Source organism: Sorghum bicolor, chromosome 1 (assembly GCF_000003195.3).
Source record: "Sorghum bicolor cultivar BTx623 chromosome 1, Sorghum_bicolor_NCBIv3, whole genome shotgun sequence".
Taxonomy (NCBI): domain Eukaryota; kingdom Viridiplantae; phylum Streptophyta; class Magnoliopsida; order Poales; family Poaceae; genus Sorghum; species Sorghum bicolor.
This window is the reverse complement of record NC_012870.2, coordinates 61,438,781-61,462,307: the sequence shown is the minus strand read 5'-3', so window position 1 is coordinate 61,462,307 and position 23,527 is coordinate 61,438,781. Positions and strand designations below refer to the sequence as shown.

The 23,527-nt window shown below is 45.2% G+C and overlaps 2 protein-coding genes across 4 annotated transcripts; both read right to left on the bottom strand.

Annotated features, from left to right (window-relative positions):
• LOC8066247 (mechanosensitive ion channel protein 2, chloroplastic) lies at nt 78–16,799 on the bottom strand. Of its 2 annotated transcripts, XM_002465034.2 has the most exons (14): nt 16,586–16,799; nt 15,365–15,533; nt 15,218–15,277; nt 13,404–13,561; nt 6,792–6,912; nt 6,572–6,666; nt 6,162–6,275; nt 5,040–5,100; nt 3,159–3,308; nt 2,977–3,087; nt 2,650–2,817; nt 2,426–2,539; nt 1,702–1,758; nt 78–1,046 (listed from the first exon to the last, which is right to left on the bottom strand). In XM_002465034.2, exons 2-14 carry the CDS (start codon nt 15,440–15,442, stop codon nt 378–380), a joined length of 1,956 nt encoding a protein of 651 aa, XP_002465079.2. In that variant the 5' UTR covers nt 15,443–15,533; nt 16,586–16,799; the 3' UTR covers nt 78–377. The 2 variants fall into 2 exon arrangements, with proteins under 2 accessions (XP_002465079.2, XP_021310418.1); XM_021454743.1 differs by lacking the exons at nt 15,365–15,533; nt 16,586–16,799 and having other exon boundaries at nt 84–1,046; nt 15,134–15,263.
• Nucleotides 19,892–23,527, bottom strand: LOC8066246 (arabinosyltransferase RRA3). Of its 2 annotated transcripts, none has more exons than XM_002465033.2 (2): nt 23,097–23,527; nt 19,892–21,390 (listed from the first exon to the last, which is right to left on the bottom strand). In XM_002465033.2, the coding sequence occupies exons 1-2, from the start codon at nt 23,283–23,285 to the stop codon at nt 20,302–20,304; spliced, it is 1,278 nt and encodes a 425-aa protein (XP_002465078.1). In that variant the 5' UTR covers nt 23,286–23,527; the 3' UTR covers nt 19,892–20,301. The 2 variants fall into 2 exon arrangements, with proteins under 2 accessions (XP_002465078.1, XP_021311743.1); XM_021456068.1 differs by lacking the exon at nt 23,097–23,527 and adding an exon at nt 22,188–23,089.

Sequence of the window (23,527 nt, the reverse complement as noted above, 5' to 3'; positions counted from 1 at the left end):
GGGCAACAAAACTAACAACGGTAAGCCAAACCTGGAAACGGAGACGACAGTTGCAGCCGCGCATGCTGAATTGCCGATGCATATGCAAGAAGCCACTTAAATCAAGAAGTAGCAGAATCTGTACAAAATGCTTGTCGAAGCACTTGCTTCTTTACAAGCCTATAGCAATGCGACTGATATATTTCAACAGGTAATGTCCCCTGAATAATCATCAGTGGCAATTTACACCTTAAACATAGAACACTGATGTGTCGTACTAGATTGCATTTGCACAAGCGCACAAAAAAGGTAGGCTTGGTGACAAATCTTCACAAGGATATACAGTTTGAACTCGGATGACCTATCTGAGATTCCTCTGAACGGCTTTTCTCTTGACCTCAAAGTTTTGGGCTTTGACCTATCTTATCCTTCGGTGATGAAGCCGCCTCTTCGTTGTCCAGCTCAGTCTCAGATAGTGATAGATAAGGATTTCCTTCTTCAATAGGCAGTGTCCTCTTGGAGCCCTCAAGGGCTACGCCCAGAACAATGTTATCTTCAAAAGCTGGTCTAGATTCTTTCTTTGGATTAGCCACCGAGACTGACCCATCACCTTGCCGCTCAGTGGGCTCTGCTTCACGTGTCTTCCCTTTACCAGTCTTAGAAGTTGACGTAGCAGGATCTAAAGACGGTGTTACTGGTGTCACATTATCACTCTTAATCTTCTTCGCCCGAGCATCTTCAGGTACCATTTTTTTCTGTTCCTGCTTTTCAGAGTTGCTTAAACTAGCATTCTCAGGTGAAGCAGACTTGATCTCTACCGAGCCATTTGTCTTGACTTTATGCTCCTCACGTGATGATACAGGTCGAGGCTTGGGTTTGTCATCACTGATCCTTGCAGATGTATCAATCAGAAGTGGACGGCCACGGACACGACTATACATGTCTTCTCCAAAAGGAATGTTATCAAAGTCTGCATTGCCATATGATTTCTGAACTGTTCGAATTTGGGTAGCAAGCCTTGCTTTGTGATGCCCAACTATTCTAAGAAGATCCAACATAACAGCTTCCTGTGTAATTGGAACACAGAAAACCCATGTTAATTATTTTTTTAGTATGGTTTATTTTTTTTTAGCATGGTGTGATGCCTCCTAGTTTATATAAAATGAAGCCTAAAATCAAGCTGAAATTCTTTGATTTAAATGGATGTCATGCCAAAATGGCATCCTAACCTTTGTTATAATCAAGATTCAATGGCAGAGTTCAAGTAAAACCACATATACTGGGCCCAAGATTCAAACATTAGGAGTTTAGGACATCCTAAAGTAGTCATACAGTTCTATGCCCATTTATTTAAAATCTTATTTTCTTGAATGGAATGATGTACGGTAGAATGGCTAGATTTAATTTGCTTTTTTCAGTCATCTTGGCAACTGCTCAGAACACTAACACCATAATGGAAGGAAACTGTAAACTGTAAACTGAAATACTCATAGTTCTGAAAGTTTCCACATAGTGACACTCAATGTGTGAAACTGTCAAAATGATCTACTCTATAAGCATTCCTACTGACCTGAGTAATTTATTTGAAGAACACAAGCTAGAAAATAAGGGTCCAGAGTGACAGACCATATATTTTCAGCAGACACCATAGGTGAATGCCAGCAAAACATGTTCCTAGGCTTTCTTGCAAGACAAATATCAAACGATGGAAAGGCATATTACCTGGACATTGAGAAACTCCTCAAAATGTGACGTCTTTACAAAGCAGGATACTAAAATCTGCAAGAAACACACACAAAAAAAAAGCAACTGAGTTGGTGGCCAATATAAAACTCAAAAGCAATACAAGGCAATATAGTCTTGTATCCCAAAAATGTATACAAATAGATAAATATGCATGAAAGCAGGATATTGACACCAGTCGAATGCAAACAAGTGGACAACTCAGTGTTTCAAAAAGTGCTAGGCCCTAGGCAGGCGGTTGGGATCTGCCTAGCATCCAGGAATTGCTAAGCGTTTATACATTTTATGGACAGTTAGATTCATTCCATGCTAAATAAAGGAAATTTAGAGTAGAGGTATTTCGCACCTCGCTCCTTAGAAGTGTGTAGGTATGTGTTGTAAGGGTTTCTTTATACCCTTTTTTCTTCTTAACATAATGATACATAGCTCTCCTGCGTGTTTGGGGGAAAAAAGAAAAAAAAACTCTTCCATCTCTATTTGCCCCATTTTCATGCATACATCATGCCCAAAACACATCTATGTGGAGAAGGCCTAGACAAAATGCCCAGGTGCTAGGCGAGGCGGTGTAACAGTGCTTAGCTTAAGATTTTGGTTGAAAAGGTTGGTGCATGCAACCCAATACTAAAAAGATGTACCAATGTAAGGACTGATTGTGCAATAGTACTTCAACTAAAAGATGGAATTATTCGATGTAAGGAATTACCATAAGTGCTTGATTTTTTGGATCAATTTTCTCAAAGAATACTCTCCTGTGCAGCTTTTGTTGTTCTATATGTGGATTTTTTGCCAACACTTTCCTCATGTCAGCAACTATAGTCTGCCAAAGAAAAACAAAGTTGCATGGCTAAGATAGAATTTTAATACACTGGAAAAAATCGAACAGATAAGAGAAGGGGATTATGTTAAGTAATTCCTTGTGGTACTTACCCCAATTTTTCCGGCATCCATGTGGCTAATAGCAAGATAGGTCTTAATACGCCAATGGGTCCTCTGAGTGTTATTTCTTAATATAGAAACTGTAAACTTATGGTTAGGAACGTATATCGCTTCTCGATCAACACCTCTAATGATTGTTGGAGACCACAAACCAACATGCTGAAAATCAAATCAAATAACTTCAAGTCAGAGAAATGATTCAAAGTATTGACCAAATCTTCCGCGGGAAAAACTGATAGTACATACAAATAAAATCATGCTACAAATAATATCATAACTAGATGGTGTAGTTTAGCCCAAAGTTAAATTAAGGCATACCTCAACAATGCCAGAGACATCAACACCATCTATCTTTACATCGATCCATTCATTGACTACAAATGGGCGTGTGGCATTGATCATGACACTTGAGAGGAAGTTAGTGAAAATCTGCAACAAATTATGATAGATATTAGCACCACAGCACAAATTAATCATATCAGCCACATGTTTTGTAGTACCTCACGACCAGCAAGTGTAAGCAACACTGTCCCAAACCCTCCAGCAGTTATCCACTTTTGGGTATTGAAACCCAGCAACTCCATAAAGAGAGAAAAAGCAGCAATCCAGACACCAGTATAAAGAGCTTTCATGGTAAAATCAAACCCCATCTGCCAGAAACAAACTTACATAAGTAATACTGCAGTTTGAAGGAAAAAAATGTACTATATTATTCTATGCTATTCAAATATCAGAACAATATATTGACTTCGTTACTTATTTCTAGACTTGGTAGGGTTAAGTAACAAATGGGCCCTCAGAAGTATAGCAAATAGAGAAGCAAAAGTTTCAGTCTCTAATTCCATATTAAAAACTGAAGAAAAGAGTGGCCCAATAACTTCCTCAATGTACTCACATCCATATATATTTCAGTCCCAAACAAACAGTGCCAACTGCAAATCTAGGACAAATCCATGAAACTTTTAGGTTCTCCCTTCAGATGAAATGTGACATGGTAGGAGTTAGGAAATGTTTATAGGGCAGCAATGTCTCATGCAAGAGAGACATAGCCTAGCTGCAAAATCCAGAAGAGTAGAGACAACAAAATACTAAACTGGAGGAAGGTAGTGCTGATTAGGGCATTTAGACACTATACATTGGAAGGGCTATTCTAAATATACATTATATATATTTTTTAGACAGATGTTAGACAGATACACTAGGGTTGGCCTTGTTGGCAGGTCCTTCTATAGGCCCATGGGCCTTTGAGGCTGTTACGGTTTCTATAGATTGATTGCTATCATAATAGGCAAGGATATCTGATGGTGGTCATACTTCCATAAACCACCCCTAAATCATCCTTGCCTATATATGTACATGTACCCCCATGTCCCATAATCAATCTACTGTTTTCCTGTGCAATTCCATTGCTTTCAATATTCTCTCTTCTCCAAGAAAATTTGTGCATTGGAAGGGCCCTCATATCACCACGAGAAAATTGCAACATAGGTTCATAAACTAGCATGATTCCAACTATCTACCTCGTTTAAAAATCAAATTATCAAATCCTGGACTTGCACGGCATCCTTTCTCATGATCACCATTGACTAAAATTGTCAGATGATGTCCAGATAGCTTGAGGTGGCAACTAAATATATTGAATAATGAATTGTTGATGTGGCATCCACATGGAACTTTTGCCTCCCCCTTCTCTAGCTCCTCACAGATCAAAAAGTAACCTACTGGCGCACGTTGGTGGTGCTTAGCAGCTGGCAATATGACCTTGATGGCAGCCTTCATTCTAATGGCTAAGCTTGTTGGTTTGTTTAAGTTGCATCTTAATTTTGTTAATACCTTATGTGTTACATAAAAAGTAGCTTTGTACTTAGGATCTTGTGTTGCATGCTGTTTCGTCCCAAATGTTCACTTCTTATAACTTCTAATTATAGCCTCTTGCTCATTCTCTTTGCTCTCTTTGCGAAAGGCAGTAAGCCTAACATGGGCGCTGTTGTCTTTCTTATTGGTTCCTGGTGATGACCTAAACCTCATAAAGTCATAAGGCACTCAAAGTTGAAGGAGTAAACCAATCATCGGGGAAGAAGATTCCTGCTGATGGAATTTAGAAGAGGGTGGCCTCAGTGAAGTATTATAAGTAATTACGTTGGATCTGGCACCTCCTGAGCCCTTACTTAGAGATCAAGAGATAGGACTCAAGAAGATCCTTAAAAAAAGTTCTACATTCCATAATCAGTGAAACATGTTCCTATGTTTTTGTGTGTCTTGCAAAGGGGGAGGACCTTTGTGAATAAAGAGAAACAAATAGCAGATGGAAAAAGGGTAACAAAGAACTTTGGTAGATACCAAGATTTTACTTGTTAGTTGTTACGATATAAGGATCTTACGTTTCTTGCATCACTGGGATTGCGCATGTCCATAAGAAACTTCTGTACCTGTTGAATCAAGCTAAAAAGAAGAAAAACAATCTTAGTGTTAACAAAACTGAATAAAACAGAACACAATGCAACCAAATCAATCAAACAACACGATAACATAGATAGACACCTTAAATTTCATACAAATCAAGGCAGCAAGGACTAACACGGATCTGCACATCTTACCATTGCAATACATGAAACACCATTGTAGCTTAACTAATATGTTAGTTATTTGATTTCATCTGGATATGTTCAATAAAGCAAAGCAAATAATTCCACAAATATCACATCCTTGATTCCTTAAACAATGTCAAAATTATCTTAACACAGATCACAACACAATTGATAATGTTAGCGCAAAATGGCACTAACATATACCAGCACATCAGTAAATTTCATTTCTGAACACCTTATGCTTATAAAGTTATAAGTTCTAGCATTCCCCAGATGTAAGTACAAAGAAGTTCCAATATATTCCTCATCTATTTGTATTTGTATAGCACAAACTGAAGCTAATCTCCGTTTATTCTCACAATCTCACCAACTTTATTTTTTGATATATGCGAAAGGGCCTCTAGCTGAGTTGGTTAGGTGGTTTGAGTAGCACTCCTCAGGTCCTAGGTTCGTCTCCTCGTGGGAGCGATTTTCAGGCTGGGTATTAAAATCCCCTCGTCTATTGCACGCCAAAGCACAGGTCTAAGGACCAGCCCCGGTCGTGGTTGTTCTCACATGGGCTACGGTGCCGCTGTGTATGGCCTGTCTTACCCCACCCACCCCCTAGGTCAAGGTTTTTTATATTTTTTGATATATAACATCAGTGGCCACATCTTCTAAGTAAATAATTCTATCGCCAACAGGTAATTAGTTTATCTAGTTGTACCAGAATGCAATGCCATTCATGCTATGTAGCCAGCAAACCATTTGTACTTGAAGATGATAGACAAAACTAAAGTTGGGGAGAAAAGAATCGTCCATGGACAAAATTGTAAATTGTAATATCCAACATGTGCCTTGCATAACTTAAATAGGTATCAAAGCTACAACTTGCAAAAAACAACTGAAGTTTTTCTGAGGATGTAGCATGTGCACCTTGTGAGAATATATGCAACAGCTAGGACAGTTGATAATGATCTCACAAAAGTTATCAGGCGTGTTTTCACAGCTTGGCTTGCTGCTGAAGGCAAGACAACTGGATCCAAACCCCTGCAAGACATTGCATGGACAAAGAGAAAGATAAATAAAAGAAAACAAAAACTAAGGAAAATGTTTATAGCCCATTTCAAACACATGAATCTTGTAGGAACTTAGTTGGCTAAAAAATGGGTGACAAACTGTTTAGCATTTAGCAGTCAGATAAACACTGACTGTCTGCAGTGCAATTCCAATGGAAACAGGAATGATTTCAATATTACAAACAGGGTCATAGCATTGCAGCGATGATATCAAGTGGCTAGAGTTGCCACTTCAGAAAGGATCATTATAAAATGGTGGAGCTATACCTGCAGATTAGTGTTGCTCCTGTCCAGAGAAGTAGAGGTTGAAGGTACGACGAAGAAATCAAATATGTAGGGCTCTTCTTCCAGTTGCTTCCATGCTGTAAAGGTCCATTATGAACTATTTTAACTAGTGTAGTATATGCCCTCAAGAAAAAGCTAGCCTAGTATATGATCATGTAAATGAAAAATAATACAATATGGTTACATGTCGCAGAACACATACATCAAAACGGTTTCTAATATCACGCACTAGAGGCAAAAAACCCCACAGAGCAAACACAATAATCCCAATTGCAGGGACCACAAGTGAGGTAGCAGGATTTGCAAGTAAAGTATCACATGACCTGTCAACACAAAAAAAAAAAAAGCAATTACTAAAAATGATATGAAGTACATTCAGATGTAATATATATAAATGGACAGTTTTCCAAGTAAATAAAATCAAACACGTTTCACATCTCTATTTTTTTAGATAGTGTACTAGGCGAACAATGGTACTGTTTCCACTTTCCATGCACATATTTGCATCTCCCTCACTAAAATTAAAGAGAATTTAAGTATGAACCTAATGAATTCGCATAGTCATAGTAATGACTTTAAGAAAGACTTAGGTCAGGAACAAATAAGAGATAATTAAAACTGCCCAAGAAGTGTAGCCAACACACAAGAGCATGATCAGGCTTAAAATTCAAGCTCCATTATGTTAGCTATCAACATATATTATCTAATAAGTGGGTAGAGTGTTAGACTAATCCATATGTTACTTTAGTAATCAAAACTTTTAAAAGATAACACTGCCAAGATATGTAAGTTGCACCATATGCCAAAACATAAAATTTATTGCCATAGTTGGTTAATTTATTATCTAACTTCCACAGGTTAATGAAGAGTGAAAACCTCAACACTCACAACAAGATGTATAGGTAATCACCCTACAGATGTATGATTTCCTGCCACCACTTATGGATACACCAACCAGTGGTACTGCATACAGTAGATTGTTAGAGTATATGAGTATTAGGCCCATGAGGCCCATGTATCCCTAACTATATGGCCACCCTGGTTAGGGTAAGCCCAATTATGGAAAAACAGACATTCTAACATGGTATCAGATTAGGGTTTCTTCCTTCCTCCTCCCTCACCAGCCGCCGCCGCCAGCCACTGCCTGGCCGGCGTGCGCCGCCGCCGGACCTCCATGGCCGGCCGGCCTCCTCCTCCCCCTCCTCCCCCCTCCTATTTCCACCAGTTTCCCCCTCTCTCTACCACCCACACCTGGGCGCAGCTCGCTGCCGCCGCCGCCGCCATGGCTCCTCGCCCGCCGGCGGCTGGTGCCCACGGGACGGCACCGCCCGTCCTTGGCCCCCTCCCGCTGTCTGGCGTGCTCGCGCAGAGGGCACCTGCAGGGGACGCGCGCGGCCTGCGCCCGCAGGGGACGCACGCAGGGACCGCCCGCCCCTGCCTTGCGGCCGCAGGGAGCGAGCTGGTCGGCCTGCGCCCGCAGGGGCCGCCCGCCGGGGTCGACCACCCCTGCCCTGCGCCCGCAGGGAGCCACGGCCTGCAGACCTCCGTTGCCCAAGCCGCCATGGCTGTGGGCAGGACCACCGATCCTGCGGCGGCAGAGGACGCCACGGTCGCAGCAGAGGACGCACCAGGTGCCCTGTCCGGAGTCTATGCCCTGGCTGCGGCCATGGCTGCTGGGGCTGCTGCAGCCATGTCTGCTGGGCTGGGGATGCCGGGCGCGGGCACCGACGCCCTCCTGCACCCGTCTGTCATCCCTGCCCCTCCTCCAGCCGCCCACACCACCAACTCCGTCCTCGCTGCCGCCCTTGATGCTGCCCGGGCCGCGGCGCAAGAGGGCATGGCCCGCGTGCGTGAGGCTGCCATCGCCTGGGAGCGCGAGCGAGATGCGGCTGATGCCTTGGCCCGCCAGATCGCCGAAGCGGAGCAGCTCCTCGGCCTTCCTGCCTCGGCCGACGTCGGGGCCACGTCCTCTGGCTCGGCCGGCCACCGCGTGGCTAACACCGCGGCGGTTCTCTGGCACGATCCGGCCGACCCGCTCGTGACCCAGCTTCACTACCAGGCTGGGGGTGTTCAGAACATCCGGCTCCTGGTCCCTGTCGTACTCGAGCCCGAGTCGCCTTCCTACGCTCGTTGGCGGGACCTGGTCCTCCTCACCCTCCGCCGCTACGCCCTCGACGACCACGTCCTCCTCGACGCCGTGGCCGCGGTCCAGACCGCTTCGTGGCTCCGTCTCGACAGCATCGTCCTCTCCTGGATCCTGGGGACGATCTCCCTGGACCTCCACGACCTCGTCCGCAACACCCCGAGCGCTCGGGGGGCCTGGCTGGCGCTCGAGGGCCAGTTCCTGGGCAACGCCGAGGCCCGGGCTCTGCGGCTCGACGCGAGCTTCCGCACCTGCGTCCAGGGCGACCTCTCCGTTAGTGAGTTCTGCCGCCAGATGAAGGGTATGGCGGACTCCCTCGGCGACCTCGGCTGGCCCGTGGAGGACCGCATCTTGGTCCTCAACGTTCTCCGCGGGCTCAGTGATCGTTACTCCTACCTCCGGACGTGGATCACCCGGCAGCGGCCCTTCCCCACCTTCCTGCAGGTCCGTGACGATCTAGTCATGGAGGAGCTCACTCAGGGCCTACAGCCTGGGTCCACCGCCGCTCCGGGGTCCTCGTCCTCCTCGACTGCTCTGGCTGCCACTCCTCCGCCCCGTCACGCCACACCACCACAGTCGTCACTTCTGGGTCCTCTTCCCCCCGGGCCGAGCGGGGGTGGGGGGGGCCGTGGCGGCCGCCGTCGTCGTGGCGGGGGACGTGGAGCAGGTCGTGGGGGCACCACGACGTCGCCACCTCCACGAGGTGCACCCTGGCCATCCTTCCACAACCCATGGTCAGGGCGCATCTCCATGTGGCCGTTCCAGGCTTCCGGTGGCGAGCCTCGCCCGCCGGCGGCCATGCTCGCGGGTGCCCCCCCGGGATTCCCCTCAGTGACCCCGTGGGTGGCCCCGTTCCCTGCGTCCTCGTGGGCTACTCCACCCCCGACCTTGCCCGGGTCGGCCGGCTGGGACCAGGCGGCCTTGGCGCACTCCTTCAGCACCATGGCCCTGACACCTCCTGTTGGGCCGGAGTGGGTCGCCGACTCTGGGGCTACTTACCACACCACTCCTAACCCCGGTATACTTTCTTCTGTTCACCCTCCATCTTCCTCTCTCCCTTCATCCATTATGGTCGCAAATGGGTCTTGTCTTCCTGTCACCTCTGTGGGTGCTGCCGGCCCCCATGGTTCCTTTCATCTTCCTGATGTTCTTGTTGCTCCTTCTATGGTTCACAATCTTCTTTCTATTCGTCGTTTTACAGCTGACAATTCTTGTTCTGTGGAGTTTGACTCTTCTGGTCTTACTGTGAAGGATTTGGCTTCCCGGCGTCCTCTGCTCCGATGTGATAGCACGGGGCCCCTTTACACTCTTCGCTTTCCGGCATCTGCCTCACCTCCTTCGCCAGTTTTGTCAGCTGCCTTCGCCACCACTACCTCCACTACTTGGCACCGGCGTCTCGGCCATCCTGGACGTGATGCTTTGATGCAGCTTAGTCGTAGTTCCGATATTCGATGTACTCGGGCTCACGATGAGCATTTGTGTCATGCGTGCCAACTGGGCCGTCATGTTCGTCTTCCTTTTCATAGTTCTTCTCATGCGGCCCGCATTTTTGACCTTGTACATTGTGACTTATGGACCTCTCCAGTCCTCAGTATTTCTGGATACAAATACTATCTTATGGTGGTGGATGATTATTCTCATTATTCCTGGACTTTTCCTTTACGTGCAAAGTCTGATGCTTTCCCCGCGCTTGTCCACTTTTTCGCTTGGGTGTCCACATAGTTTGGCCTCACTGTCAAGGCTGTCCAGTGTGACAATGGTCGGGAGTTCGACAACTCCACCTCCCGCGCCTTCTTTCTCTCTCACGGTGTCCATTTGCGCATGTCTTGTCCGTATACCTCCTCCCAGAACGGCAAGGCTGAGCGCATGATTCGCACCACCAACGACACCCTGCGCACTCTCCTGCTCCAGGCCTCTCTTCCTGCTCGCTTCTGGGCCGAGAGCTTGCACACCTCCACTTACCTCCTTAACCGCCTTCCTTCCGCTGCTTGTCCAGCTCCCACACCACACCACGCTCTCTTTGGTACCCCTCCTCGCTATGATCACCTTCGAGTCTTTGGGTGTGCGTGTTACCCCAACACCACCGCCACTGCTCCTCACAAGCTGGCACCCCGTTCGACCCTCTGTGTCTTCCTTGGGTACTCCCCGGATCACAAGGGGTACCGATGCTACGACCTTACCTCTCGTCGAGTCCTCATATCTCGACATGTGGTGTTCGACGAGTCGATCTTCCCCTTTTCCACCACTACCACTCCTGCTTCCACCTCGGAGCTTGACCTCTCCTCTGTGTTTCCTACTGACCCGGTGGTCGAGCCACCTTTCCCGGTGTTTCCTGCAGGTACTTCTACGTCGCCTGTCGCTCGTGACACCTCGGGGCCTCTACCCTGCCCGGGTCCCGAGGGGTCACCTTCCAGCCCGGCCCCGGAGCCTGACGCGGGTCTCGGGTCGGCACCTTCGACACCAGCCCCACCGGCACGTTTCGCCCAGCCGGTGCGCGTCTACCAGCGACGTGCCCGGCTGGCGCCGCTGCCTCCGGCGGCGCCGGTGGCCCCCTCTTCGCCGGGGTCACCTGCGCCACCGGCGACGTCTTCCCCGCCGGCGACACCGACCCCGCCGCTGAGGCACCCAGCCTCTCGGGCCACGACGCCGGTGTACCACCCACCGCTCCTTCACCGACACCCGCGTCATGTTCACCCGATGGTGACGCGACACGCGGCTGGGACCCTGCAGCCTCGGGCTCTTGCGGCGATGCCCGGGGACTCGCAGGTCTCACCGGTACCCTCTTCCGTCCGCGAGGCCTTGCTGGACCCTCACTGGCGCCGCGCGATGGAAGAGGAATACGCGGCCCTCCTCGCCAACCAAACATGGGATCTGGTGCCACGACCGCCGGGCTCCAACATCGTCACCGGCAAGTGGATCTGGACCCACAAGCGCCGGGCTGACGGCACCCTTGAGCGGTACAAGGCTCGCTGGGTTCTCCGGGGCTTCACTCAGCGGCCCGGTGTCGACTACGACGAGACCTTCAGCCCGGTGGTGAAGCCGGCCACTGTCCGCACGGTGCTCTCGCTAGCTCTCACACGCGGGTGGCCCGTGCATCAGCTGGACGTCAAGAATGCCTTCCTACATGGCGTTCTTACTGAGACAGTCTACTGCAGTCAGCCGGCGGGGTTTGTTGACTCTTCTCGTCCAGACATGGTGTGTCGGCTCAACAAGTCTCTCTACAGCCTCAAGCAGGCCCCCCGGGCGTGGAACCATCGGTTTGCTGCTTTTCTACTGACTCTGGGGTTTGTGGAGGCCAAGTCAGATACCTCTCTGTTCATCTATCACCATGGGGCTGAGACTGCATATCTGCTGCTCTATGTTGATGACATTGTCCTCACAGCCTCCACTGAGTCACTCCTTCGGCGGATCATCGCCTCTCTTCAGCAGGAGTTTGCTATGAAGGATCTGGGTACACTACATCACTTCCTCGGGGTTACTGTTGAGCCTCACCCTGCTGGATTACTCCTTCACCAGCGGCAGTACACTCTTGATATCCTGGAGAGAGCTGGGATGACTGACTGCAAGCCCTGCTCCACTCCAGTTGACACCCAGGGCAAGATCTCGGAGGCTGAGGGTATACCAGTGACAGATCCCACTGCATATCGGAGTCTTGCCGGGGCACTTCAGTACCTCACCTTCACCCGGCCGGATATCACGTATGCAGTTCAGCAGATCTGCCTCCATATGCATGATCCCAGGGAGCCACACCTCACCGCTCTCAAACGGATCCTACGGTACCTCCGCGGCACAGTCGACTTTGGTCTTCTCCTTCACCAACGGTCGTCTTCCACCGAGCTCGTCGTCTACACCGACGCCGACTGGGCCGGGTGCCCGGACACCCGCCGCTCCACCTCCGGCTACGCCGTCTTCTTAGGCGGCAACCTGGTGTCTTGGTCGTCCAAGCGCCAGCCGGTCGTCTCCCGCTCCAGTGCCGAGGCGGAGTACCGTGCTGTCGCCAACGGCGTGGCTGAGGCTTCCTGGCTCCGGCAGCTCCTCACCGAGCTCCACAGCCCTCTCTCCCGGAGCGCGCTGGTCTACTGCGACAACGTCAGTGCGGTGTACCTCTCCACCAACCCTGTGCAGCACCAGAGGACCAAGCATGTGGAGATCGATCTACACTTCGTCCGGGACCGGGTCGCTGTCGGCGATGTTCGGGTCCTCCACGTCCCGACCACCTCCCAGTTCGCCGACATCTTCACCAAGGGTCTCCCGTCCTCAACCTTCACCGAGTTCCGCTCCAGCCTCAACATCACCAGTGGCTAGTTGTGTCTGTGGGGGGGCTCGTGTGTTGTACCTCTTTTCTTTCGTCTCCAGTCTGCGAACTCCGCTGCGACGGTAGTTCAGACTGCGGGGGGATGTTAGAGTATATGAGTATTAGGCCCATGAGGCTAGGCCCATGAGGCCCATGTATCCCTAACTATATGGCCACCCTGGTTAGGGTAAGCCCAATTATGGAAAAACAGACATTCTAACATAGATGACTTTCTCCAATGTCCTGATTAACTGCGTTTGCACTCACACGACACGACAATGGTAGGATCCGATCCAAACTACTGTTTCACTGTTTGCTCATTACCAAGTCTGTGTAATCAGAAAGTTCATAAATAAAGAATTGTACAAGGGAATTACCTAGTTAGTGCTAATGATGCATTCTTGACAAGAGGAATTTCCTTCAAAGGAACTGGCAAGGCACAAGATCTGAAGCCCAAAGATCTGTATCTGCGAGGTGTATAAAGCATGGGCCTGTAGCTACTCTCTAACATATTGTGATCCCAACAGTATCGCCTCTGCAAAGAAAACCAGAGTTACTCTGTAAGATCTACAATGAGGAGGCAAAACCAGTGACCTTTTAACCTGTACAACTTGGACACCATAGTCCTAAAAAGGGTTTCCCAGCCAGACATGATGACTTCCATGTGGTATTTTGTATGGCAATAAAATGTTTTTGCTAAGTCAGACCCACACCAGAATCAGACACCAACACGTGTAGTCAGGTCTAAGTAACTCTGTTTTTAACTACTGTACTTGCGAAATTTAGAAAGAAAAAAAAAAGAACTATAATGTCATACAACGATAGAATATAACAGAGCTGTTATCTTGGAACAAATGTAAGACTCAAGTTAGGATGAAACAAGAGGAGGCTGTAATTACACATTAGATTGTGAGGGGTGAAGTATGACAAGTATCCAGTTCTACATAAATAGTTCTTTTATACCTAAATGTAAGTTTTTATGGTTGGACAAAAGCACACATTTGAAGATAGTATTCATGCCAAAATGTTGATAAAAAACTATAACCAGAAATGCTGTAAAGTAGTTTTAGCAATCGAACTAGGGCTTGTTTGGCACAGCTCAACTTCACTAGTAAAGCTGTTTTTTTAGAAAATAGCTTCATAAGCAACTTTCTAGATGAAGCTGAGCTATTTTGAAAAAAGTGTTCGGTAAAATAGCTTCACCAACTACTTCTTGTATAGATGAGAGAGAAATGAGGGAGAGAGCTACAATAAGCTACTTTTTTCAGCTTCATCCCAACTCATGTCTTTGTGAGAGGAGAAGAAAAACAGCTTCACCTATGAAGCTGTTTTAGAAATAAATGTTTGGCAAAAAAAAAACAGCTCACCACAGCTCATGAAGCTGTTGTGAGCTGCACCAAACAGGCCCTAAATATGTCATTTTCATAAGGTCGACAGATTTTTACTCCAACTCCCAAAAGTGCATATATAAGAGTATGATTTAATAAAGAACATTGTTCTGGTTCAAAAAAAAAATTGTTGCTTTTATGCGTAGGCACTGGATGCAGGTGCTGGCAAAATACATTACAGTTATCAACATCAATTAGTTCTCATTTCTCAAACTAATTAAAAAATATGATAGTAATGATATAATATGGTGTCTAGCCTATTGATCAGAAGGGGTGCAGATAAACTTTAGGTCACAAAACACCTTTACAATCAAATGCAGCACCATATTGTTTATCTGTATTTCCTAGTGACCAGTGAGTATTGCTAATGCCTTGTGGTATGGTGTGTGGCTGTGTGATCTACATAACTCAAACCAACTACACTCAAATATTCTTTTGGAGTAGGTCTAACATAGATAAGAAAATTTTGCAAAACAAAAATAGGTTTAAAATCGATATCTACATGGAGAGTTGTCTGTTTCTCTCATGTAGAAACAGATTAAAAGACAGTAATGATTACTTAATTCTTTTTGCCACACATCCACAAACTTGGAAGAAACCATGTGCTCCAGCTAAATTGGTTGTACTGACCATATTTAAAATTTCGAAAACAAAAGAAAAGTGAACAAACTGATACACAAAAAATCTCTGATGTCTTCTGCATGATAAAAGAGGCATACTAGTCATTGTCCACCTTCAGAAATTGGTCACAAATGAATGTACTGTGCTGTTGGCTTATAGCAATTAAAAAGAATGGGCCATACATCAGCAACTGAAGGAAACGAGGTGGATGGCAAGGGAAGAGAACTCCTCATCTCAGGACTCTGAAGAAAAAAAGAAGAAGAAAAATCATAAAATAATAACAAAAAGGACTATGTCTTAGTACAAGAAAAGCAAGGAGGAATGTGTACCCTAAATTTGTTCCTTTGGCAAAATATGTCAGTAGCAGTTACTCTTTGGAACAGATGAGATGTCAATCCAACTGTCATCTCAAGCCAAACTCAAACTGAATGAAACTCACATCCACTGGACACAGTCTTTAATCAGTCACTGATGTGTAATATGTGCTAGCTTACACCCCTGAAATACAAACACAGTTAGAAGTTAGAACAGGTGATTTTTTTTGAGCTGTCAAATTGTCATTTACATGATCTTATTCAGAGTATAAAGTAATAGTATTCCATTCCTCTTGCAGAGATGGAGCATCAGCACCACAAAGGCTATGGTGGAAGGCAGATAAGAAACTAAGTGCGCCTCAAAACTGTTAAAAGACTAAGTGTACTCACTAAACTACAATCAGTTTGCAAAGATAGAAGCTGCAGTTAATATCGCTATGATTATTTCATTTCAGTAGCAATAGTCTTGGCTATTTGAAAATGGGAACCTAAGTTCATCAGCTATGATAATTCTACAGGGGAAAAAAACGTTAATGCTATGTCAATATGGGGGCAAAATAAGTGATGTGTGCATGTTTGCTTCTATGGAACTCATTTAGCCTGCCAGAAAATTGTAAACGCTGCACTAGTTATTTAGCCAATATTTAGTTTGTTTCAAGTCTTTCCTACAGATCGTTGCTTAATATTTTACCAACAAGCTGAACAGAAAAACTTTGGCTACCTAGCCAATACATTATCATTTGATCCGAAGCCTCGACCACAATCAACATTTTATGATTTTATATAGCCATGCTCAAATACCAGAACCACTAGGTAGGTGAATGAACTTGCCTCCCGATGGATGTTAGAGTGTTATAATCTTCTTTCTACATTTCCCCGGAGGCACCCCAGCCAGTGAACCAGAAATAGGAAGGGAAATATGAATGGATCCCCAACCAAATTTAATGGGCCAAAATAGATAACGTAGGGAAAATCACTAGTTAAGTTGATCAATACTCAGACCCCACCAATGTCCTCCGACAGAACTAACTACGAGCGCATGTTCCTAAAGGGAAAACGCCAGGCATCCTACATAACTGATTGGGCTGAATTCGGTTATGATTACGCACGCTAAGCTCAATATCAGCGTGAATCGCAAGGTGAAATATAGACAGCTGGTTACCCGACCAAAACTACTGAAACAAGAGTCGCGTACGTGAGGCGGCAGGAAACAAAAGGCGCGACGAACCCCCTTACCTGGGCACCAGCGGAGGCGGCGCCGGGTCCGGAAGGGCCGACAGCGAGTGGTCCTGTGGCCGGCCGCGGCGGGGGCGCGACGACGGTGGCGCCTAGGGCCCCGGCGCGGCCGAGGATCGGTGGATTCCGGAGAGGGATTGGGAATTTTTTCCCCTTCCGGAGAGAAGCGAGGAGGGGAATAGAAACCAGGGAGAAGGGAGAGGAAGGACAAGGCGATAACGCCTTCCGCGCGCGGCGACACAGGGGGAGAGAGAGAGAGGGAGGTGGACGAGAGCGACGCGCGGGAGGGCCGCGCCACGCACGTTTCTGGTTTGGTTTCTCCGCATATTTTTCTTTTCTTTTCTCTTCCGATGCTGATGTGCCGCTGTTGTTCATTGACTCGTCGGGTGTTTTTTTTAATTTCTTTTTCTTTTTTTTTGTCGCAATTTACTTTACCTTTCGGTTTGTGTAAAAAAGGAAAAGCATTTTTCCGTCACGCGTCTAGGAGAAAGATCGAGCTTCTTTGATATTTTTGCTCGTGGCCTGCCGCGGCTTACCTAGGCCCCTGGTCTCCGCAAATAGTCCACAACCGGGCTCACTTTGGAGTTTGCAACTTGTGTTCAAAACCAGTGATTAAGTCCATGAGCCGAACATGTAACTATTACATTGCGTTGAGATTTTTGTGTTGCCGCTTCTCCATGCTAGTTTACGAATAATAAAGGAACTGCCACAATAGTTGCTACTCACTTTATTCCAAATTATAAGTTGTTTTATAAGAATTTTGAGCTCAAAACATTTTAAATTTAACCAAATTTATATGATAAGATAATAAAATTTATGATGCTAAGTATCATTAGATTCTTCATCAATTATATTTTTATAGTATACCTATTTAATATCAAAAAAAATTATAATTTTCTCTATAATTTTAGTCAAACTTGAAATTTTTTAACTCTTCAAATAACTTATAATTTGGAACAAAGGGGGTACCTAGTTGATTCTAGAAGGCCATGTACCGAGAAATTGTGCCCACTCCACAGGTTTGTAAGTTGGCCCTAGAACTAAAAGAGTCCAAAGAGTTTCAGAATGGGGAAACACAACACAATGATAATAGTCACTCATATTTTAATGTCTCCTCTTGGTGCCTAGACCCCAACCAGAATAACATGCCAAACTTCCTTCTTGATGAACTTGGGTTTGATGTCTGCTAGACTTGGAGGGGGGACCTTTTAAAGTATCAAGGAGAGTGAAGTAAGAAGGTAGGAGGTAGACATTGTGTTTGGTTTGGAAACCAGGGGATGGAATGGTCCCACTTTGTTGTTTAGTTGGAGGGACAGGTCGCCACTCTTTTTTATTTATCATAACATTAGCAAGATAGTTATATTATAGGACCCACATGTCATCCATAGGCTCGTCTGCTATCTCTGTGCCTTATCTTTTTCCATTGTCCTATGCGCATGGAGCATAGGCGCTCCCTTTGCTGGGATTGATGCATATTGAAGAAGCTTCCCCCCTTGTTGGCCGCTCCCCCACTTGTGTCCCTTTGATCATATCTGTATGTTTTCACTCATCCCTGGCTAATGATGTGTTTGCCTTCTCCACGCATCTCGCCTCGCCCTTACTTGCCTCGCCACCAGTATGCTTGCCATTGCCCCTATGGGCCCTAGCTCATGGTTTGACATAGAGAACAGGGAAGCACTTATGAACACTCACGCACATGCAAAGTGGAATGGGTTGGTACCTCCGTTTTGTGTTGGGACGATGTTGTCCCCCACTTTGTGTTCCTTTGCTCATATTCGTATGTTTGCACTCATCCCTGGCTGGTGACGTGTTTGTCTTCGCCAGGCACCCCGCCTCGCCCTTACTTGCCTCGCCACCAGTATGCTTGCCATTGCCCCTATGGGCTCTAGTTCATGGTTTGACGTAGAGAACAGGGAAGCACATACGAACACTCACGCACGTGCAAGTGGAATGGGTTGGTACCTCCGTTTTATGTTGGGACGGTGTTGTTTGGTATCTAGAGAGATATATACTTCTTCATAATGACTTTGAACCAGACACTACCTTGACATGTGGGACAAGGTGATTCGGTAACGGAAGAGTAGTAGATGAGATAATTTCGTTGCACCATATTCTTTGGTTCATCCCCATCTAAACGATGTTGTAACTATGACATGCAGCACAAGGACATTGATGAGTTCGGACAAGCGAGATTATAATCCTTTATTGACCACCTTTGTCTTCTTTTTTTATTATATAAGAAAAATAAATGAATCCATTGACTAACTAGGTGAAATTTTTAGTGCAAACCATATCCTCAATGCAAATCATGAAAACCCATTGGAAAACATAATTAAAAGTTTTCAAAATGTTTGAAACTATGCACATCCATAGTGCATCTATTGATGAATACTTGCCACAAAAAAATAGATTCAAACTTGTTTTGTAAAAATACATACGAAAATAATAAATTTTAGGTGCATATGCATCTGAAATTTGTTATTTTCATATGATTTTTTTTGAATAAAGTTTGAATCTCAAATTTTATGCCAATGTTCATCAACAGATACACTATGGATGTGCATGGTTTCAATTTTTTTAGAAGTATTAAGGGTTTGTTTGGTGCTGTTTCACTAACTTTGCTCCATAAACTCTATTAAATAGCAGTTCCATAAAAGAAAGTTTCTAAAACATCTATTTAGGTGCTGAGCAGAATTTTTTAAGCTATACCTATTTAGCTAAAAAAATATATAGAGCAGAGCTAAACAACGTGAAGCAAAATAGGTCTTGTTTACTTCCAATTTTTTTTGCAAAATATGAAGAGTAGTATTTTCATTTGTATTTGACAAATATTGTCCAATCATGGATTAACTAGGCTCAAAAGATTCGTTTCGCAAATTACAAATAAACTATACAATTAGTTATTTTTTATCTATATTTAGTGCTCTATGTATATGCCACAAGATTTAATGTGATAGAGAATATGAAAAATTTTACAAAATATTTTGGGAACTAAATAAGGTCATAGTGTGAGACAAGTCGGTATTGTCACACCAGCCTTAGGCGAGGTGATAACGCATGGCCCGCTATACACTATAAGAGGCACCAGGCCGACGTTAGCATCGGACGAACGGACATATGTTGGGAATCCATACCCGACTACGTGTTCCCCACGTTGCCTTTTGTTCAAGCGACGCGGCAGAAACAAACAAACAGATCACATCACTAGTTGTACTACCTCTAGACCAAAGAACGCATGACAGGCACGGGAGGCACGGGAGACCAAAGAATCCTGTGCTCAAATCCTGTCCACAACAGTGCTTCAACTGCGGATAATATCAAAATTAATAAATAAATTGGAACTGTAAAAGGTTCTCAATTCACAAGAAAACACCAGCATAAAATCGTATCACTAGTTCAGAAGAAACCGCCTCCATTTCCTAAATTCGTACCTCAAAAGATCATACGGTAAAGAAAAATGTGATCAGCCATCTATCTAAGCTTGTACAAATTTGCTACAGAACTGTTAAGGTTAGTAGAGACTACTAGACTAGAGACCAAGGAGATATCCAATCCAAATAGCTAAAGGTCAATGCATCCATATTGCACTCGCCAAACATTCTCGCACGTGTGAAGATCCCACATCGGCCACATGTAGATCCAAATGCCAGGACAACACCAAAATGAGTAGGATACAGAGGGTATAGGTTTCTTTACCGGCAAAATCTGTAATTTCCTCATTCTGACCCATCAGGGAAATGACGCAGTGCATCTTGTTTGCCGTTGACATAGAATTCGATAACTGCTTTCATTCGCTCTAACTTGTCAGGATGGTAGTTCAAATGCACAATCACTGGCTTTAGCTTCTTGAGCTGAGCGTCTTTCCTCACTGTCTTGAAGAGGACTTTGCTGTTCATGAAAAGATAAATATCCATGGTTCTCCTGGATGCATGAAGGCCTTCATAACCAGGATGAGACGGGAAGAACAGCTCCTCGTTGAAAACTGCCTGGTCCCATGACTTTGGCTCACGAGAAAGGTGTCCAGCCACTCGATCCAGAAGTTCAATAGAAGGAATTGTTGGTCTAATATAGAAAAACCCAGAGTTGTGAACCCAAATCCGCATTGTGTGAGCATATCTGGCCCAACCCATAGAAGGCTCATCAAACACGTCGTTGAAACCATAAGCTGTCATGTTGTTGTGGCCATCACTCATGGACTCCACATCAGAATCTCTGTAAAGGTGATCAAATGGATTCCTCAAGAAAATAATATCAATGTCAGAGAGGAGAATACTATATCCAAGTTGCAAGAACTCCCTTAAAACACGAAACTTAAGTCCAGAGACGGCATGGTTTCCACCAGTTTTTGCAATGTTATCGATGCCTTCATCAGGATCACGCCGGTAGACTGGAACCCCTTTAGATTTGCATAAGCTTTCTATATTATCATCCAACGCCACAACCAGGTAGTTTGGAATACCAACTCGTTTGATATTGGTAAACCAAACTTCGAGCATCTCCCTCACGTTGGTGTTTGCCAATGCAACAATGAGTTCCTTTTTCACAGCAACCTCTTCCAATATCTTGGCCAACCTGGGATTAACAGATTCATCAGGGGTTACAGTTGGATTTGTTCTCAAAGCTTTGACAGTTCCGAACGGACCAGGCTTGTACAAAGTCTCATCTTTTCCTTGTCCAGCTATTTGAAGTTTCATGGATAGTTCATTAATCTGCCTCCTAAGTTCAACATTCCCTCTCTCCAATGATGACAACTGGGACTTAAGATTGGTAACTTGTCCTGATGATTCGCAAGCAGTTGAGTCAACCTAATGAATGAGCAAAATACACATTGTATTAGTATTAGAATTTAACTATGTTTCAGGATACAGTACATCTAAATGAATAAGAACAAAAACTAAACGAACAAAGCACAAAGACAAAAACAAATGAATTAATGACATAAGTATACTCATCAGTTATTTGTATAGCTATGCTGCTAATGTAACATCCTAGAAAAAGCAAATCAATTTAGCAAAATAAATAACTATGAGGTGAAGTCACAACTGAGAAAATGTAGGTCCAGGAAGAATTTGTTCTGTTCATTTCTGTAGCTTCTAAGTCTACTTTGATCTTCACTTGAAACTATATTTTAGACTGAGTTGCACCGTCTAGGATGACAAATCCAGAATACAAGAAACAACTTGTAACTTACATCATCTCATACCTAGCTGTACAAGAGTACAAACACAACTTCACAGCATTTCATCAGTAAACAAGTTCAGTTATCTTAGCAGCAGTATTTATTAAATATAGGAATCAACAATGCAGGTATAGGGAAACATTGTTTTTACACAATAGCTATTGAAACAACCAGCCATTTAAAGAGCAGATTAGTGTAGGAGGTGGAGGTGGGATGCAGCCAAGTCCCGATTAATTAAGTGTTTTCTTGTAGAACAACAGAGCAACAACATTCTTAAATTAGAAACTGTTTTCTTGTATACTGAAGTCAGAACCAGCTCTTAAGGCCATTCAGCTGAACCTTGAGTCCTGACGAGCACAGTATGAACAGGATTAACAAATGAAACAGAAGAACCTCAGGATAATAGTTTAATGTTAGGCTCACCTCCATGCAGTTCATTCCTCACCCAAGGTAAAAACACAAGCCACAACAGAAACTGTTAGCTTTGCACCCTTGAGAGCAATTCATTTTGCAACCATTTGTCACTATGTCCTGCCGTGGCTTGCTGATGCATCCTTGACACCTAAAGCCAACTTTCCCTATTCTAACAGCCATGCTGCTCCAGTGCTCCTTACTATCCATTTGGTTTATCAAATGTTCTTACACCTAGTTTTGCAGAGGCATGCTTAATGTGACACATGGGTATGGACCGGTAGCAAGCGTTGAACCAAGGGCACTGCACGAAATTTTGGAACGTGCCAATGAGGAATGGGGATGTAAAGTGGTCCACATGCAGGTAAACATAAGAAAGATTGTCAGCTGTGGACACAATTCCTGTGAACCTCAAATTTCAATGAGACATGCAAATGTGTCCATGAGAATCATTGATCTGCATTCAGGTTTATCAATACTCCTAAGTCCTACCAATGACACTACTGAGTAACTGAGACAATAATTGGTTGATAATGGAACCAGCCCACGAGGCCACAACCTTTTTTTTAATGATGCTGGAACTCCATGCACCGAGGTTCATATAAATCGATAATATACTAACCTTAATCTCTCGTCGACACCATCCTTAAAAAGGTTAAGGTAGACTAAATACTATTTTTGCTGCAAGGTAAAACTAGTTTAGCTTGATATGCTAGCACTTTTATGGATCTATGCACTGCATGCTCTCAGAGATGGCCCTTTAAGTTCCTTAACATCATTCCTAGTTGGTCCAAGGTAGAACGCTATCCGTGACGAGCAAAGTAACCACCAACTGACCAACATCTCCGTTTCCACTTTCCAGTAATCTTCAGGGCAGCTGCCGAGGTATGAACTAAGAAAAAGAGAATAAAAGAGCAATACCTGACGCGACCATTGGAGGGCAGAGGCAGACCGCAGACGGAACAAGAGGCTGTTGGGGTAGAGGAAGGCGCAGACGCAGCCGAGTGCGACGCCGACAGCGACGGCCACCGCGATGCGGGACCCGCGTGACAGGGGTTTCCCGCCTCCGCCGCGCATTAAGGGTCCGTCCCGCCGCCCGGGCAACGCCATCCTGGAGATCTCGCCGGCGGCGGTGGGGTTTAGAGCACCTTTTTCTGCCCTTTTGCAATGGGAGAAGTGATGCGAGGAGGGTGGTGGATCTTCGACTCATGTTCAGCCAATTCGTCTGCAAATCAACGGACCCCATTCGGTAGTTGTGGATAATTTGGCTCCGTTTGGCAAAAGCTATTTTTTTTACTTAACAACTCTATCGGAGCTATAGCTATTTTAGTAAATTATTTAGCAAAATAGCT

Coding starts and splice junctions, on each gene's coding strand:
- LOC8066246 (XM_002465033.2), bottom strand. CDS start 23,285: ATGGCGTTGCCCGGGCGGCGGGACGGACCCTTAATGCGCGGCGGAGGC. Junction 21,391..23,096: donor CCCTCCAATGGTCGCGTCAG/GTATTGCTCTTT, acceptor CTCATTCATTAG/GTTGACTCAACTGCTTGCGA.
- LOC8066247 (XM_002465034.2), bottom strand. CDS start 15,442: ATGACAGTTGGATTGACATCTCATCTGTTCCAAAGAGTAACTGCTACT. Junction 5,101..6,161: donor GTTGCATATATTCTCACAAG/GTGCACATGCTA, acceptor TCTTCTTTTTAG/CTTGATTCAACAGGTACAGA. Junction 1,047..1,701: donor AGGAGTTTCTCAATGTCCAG/GTAATATGCCTT, acceptor CCAATTACACAG/GAAGCTGTTATGTTGGATCT.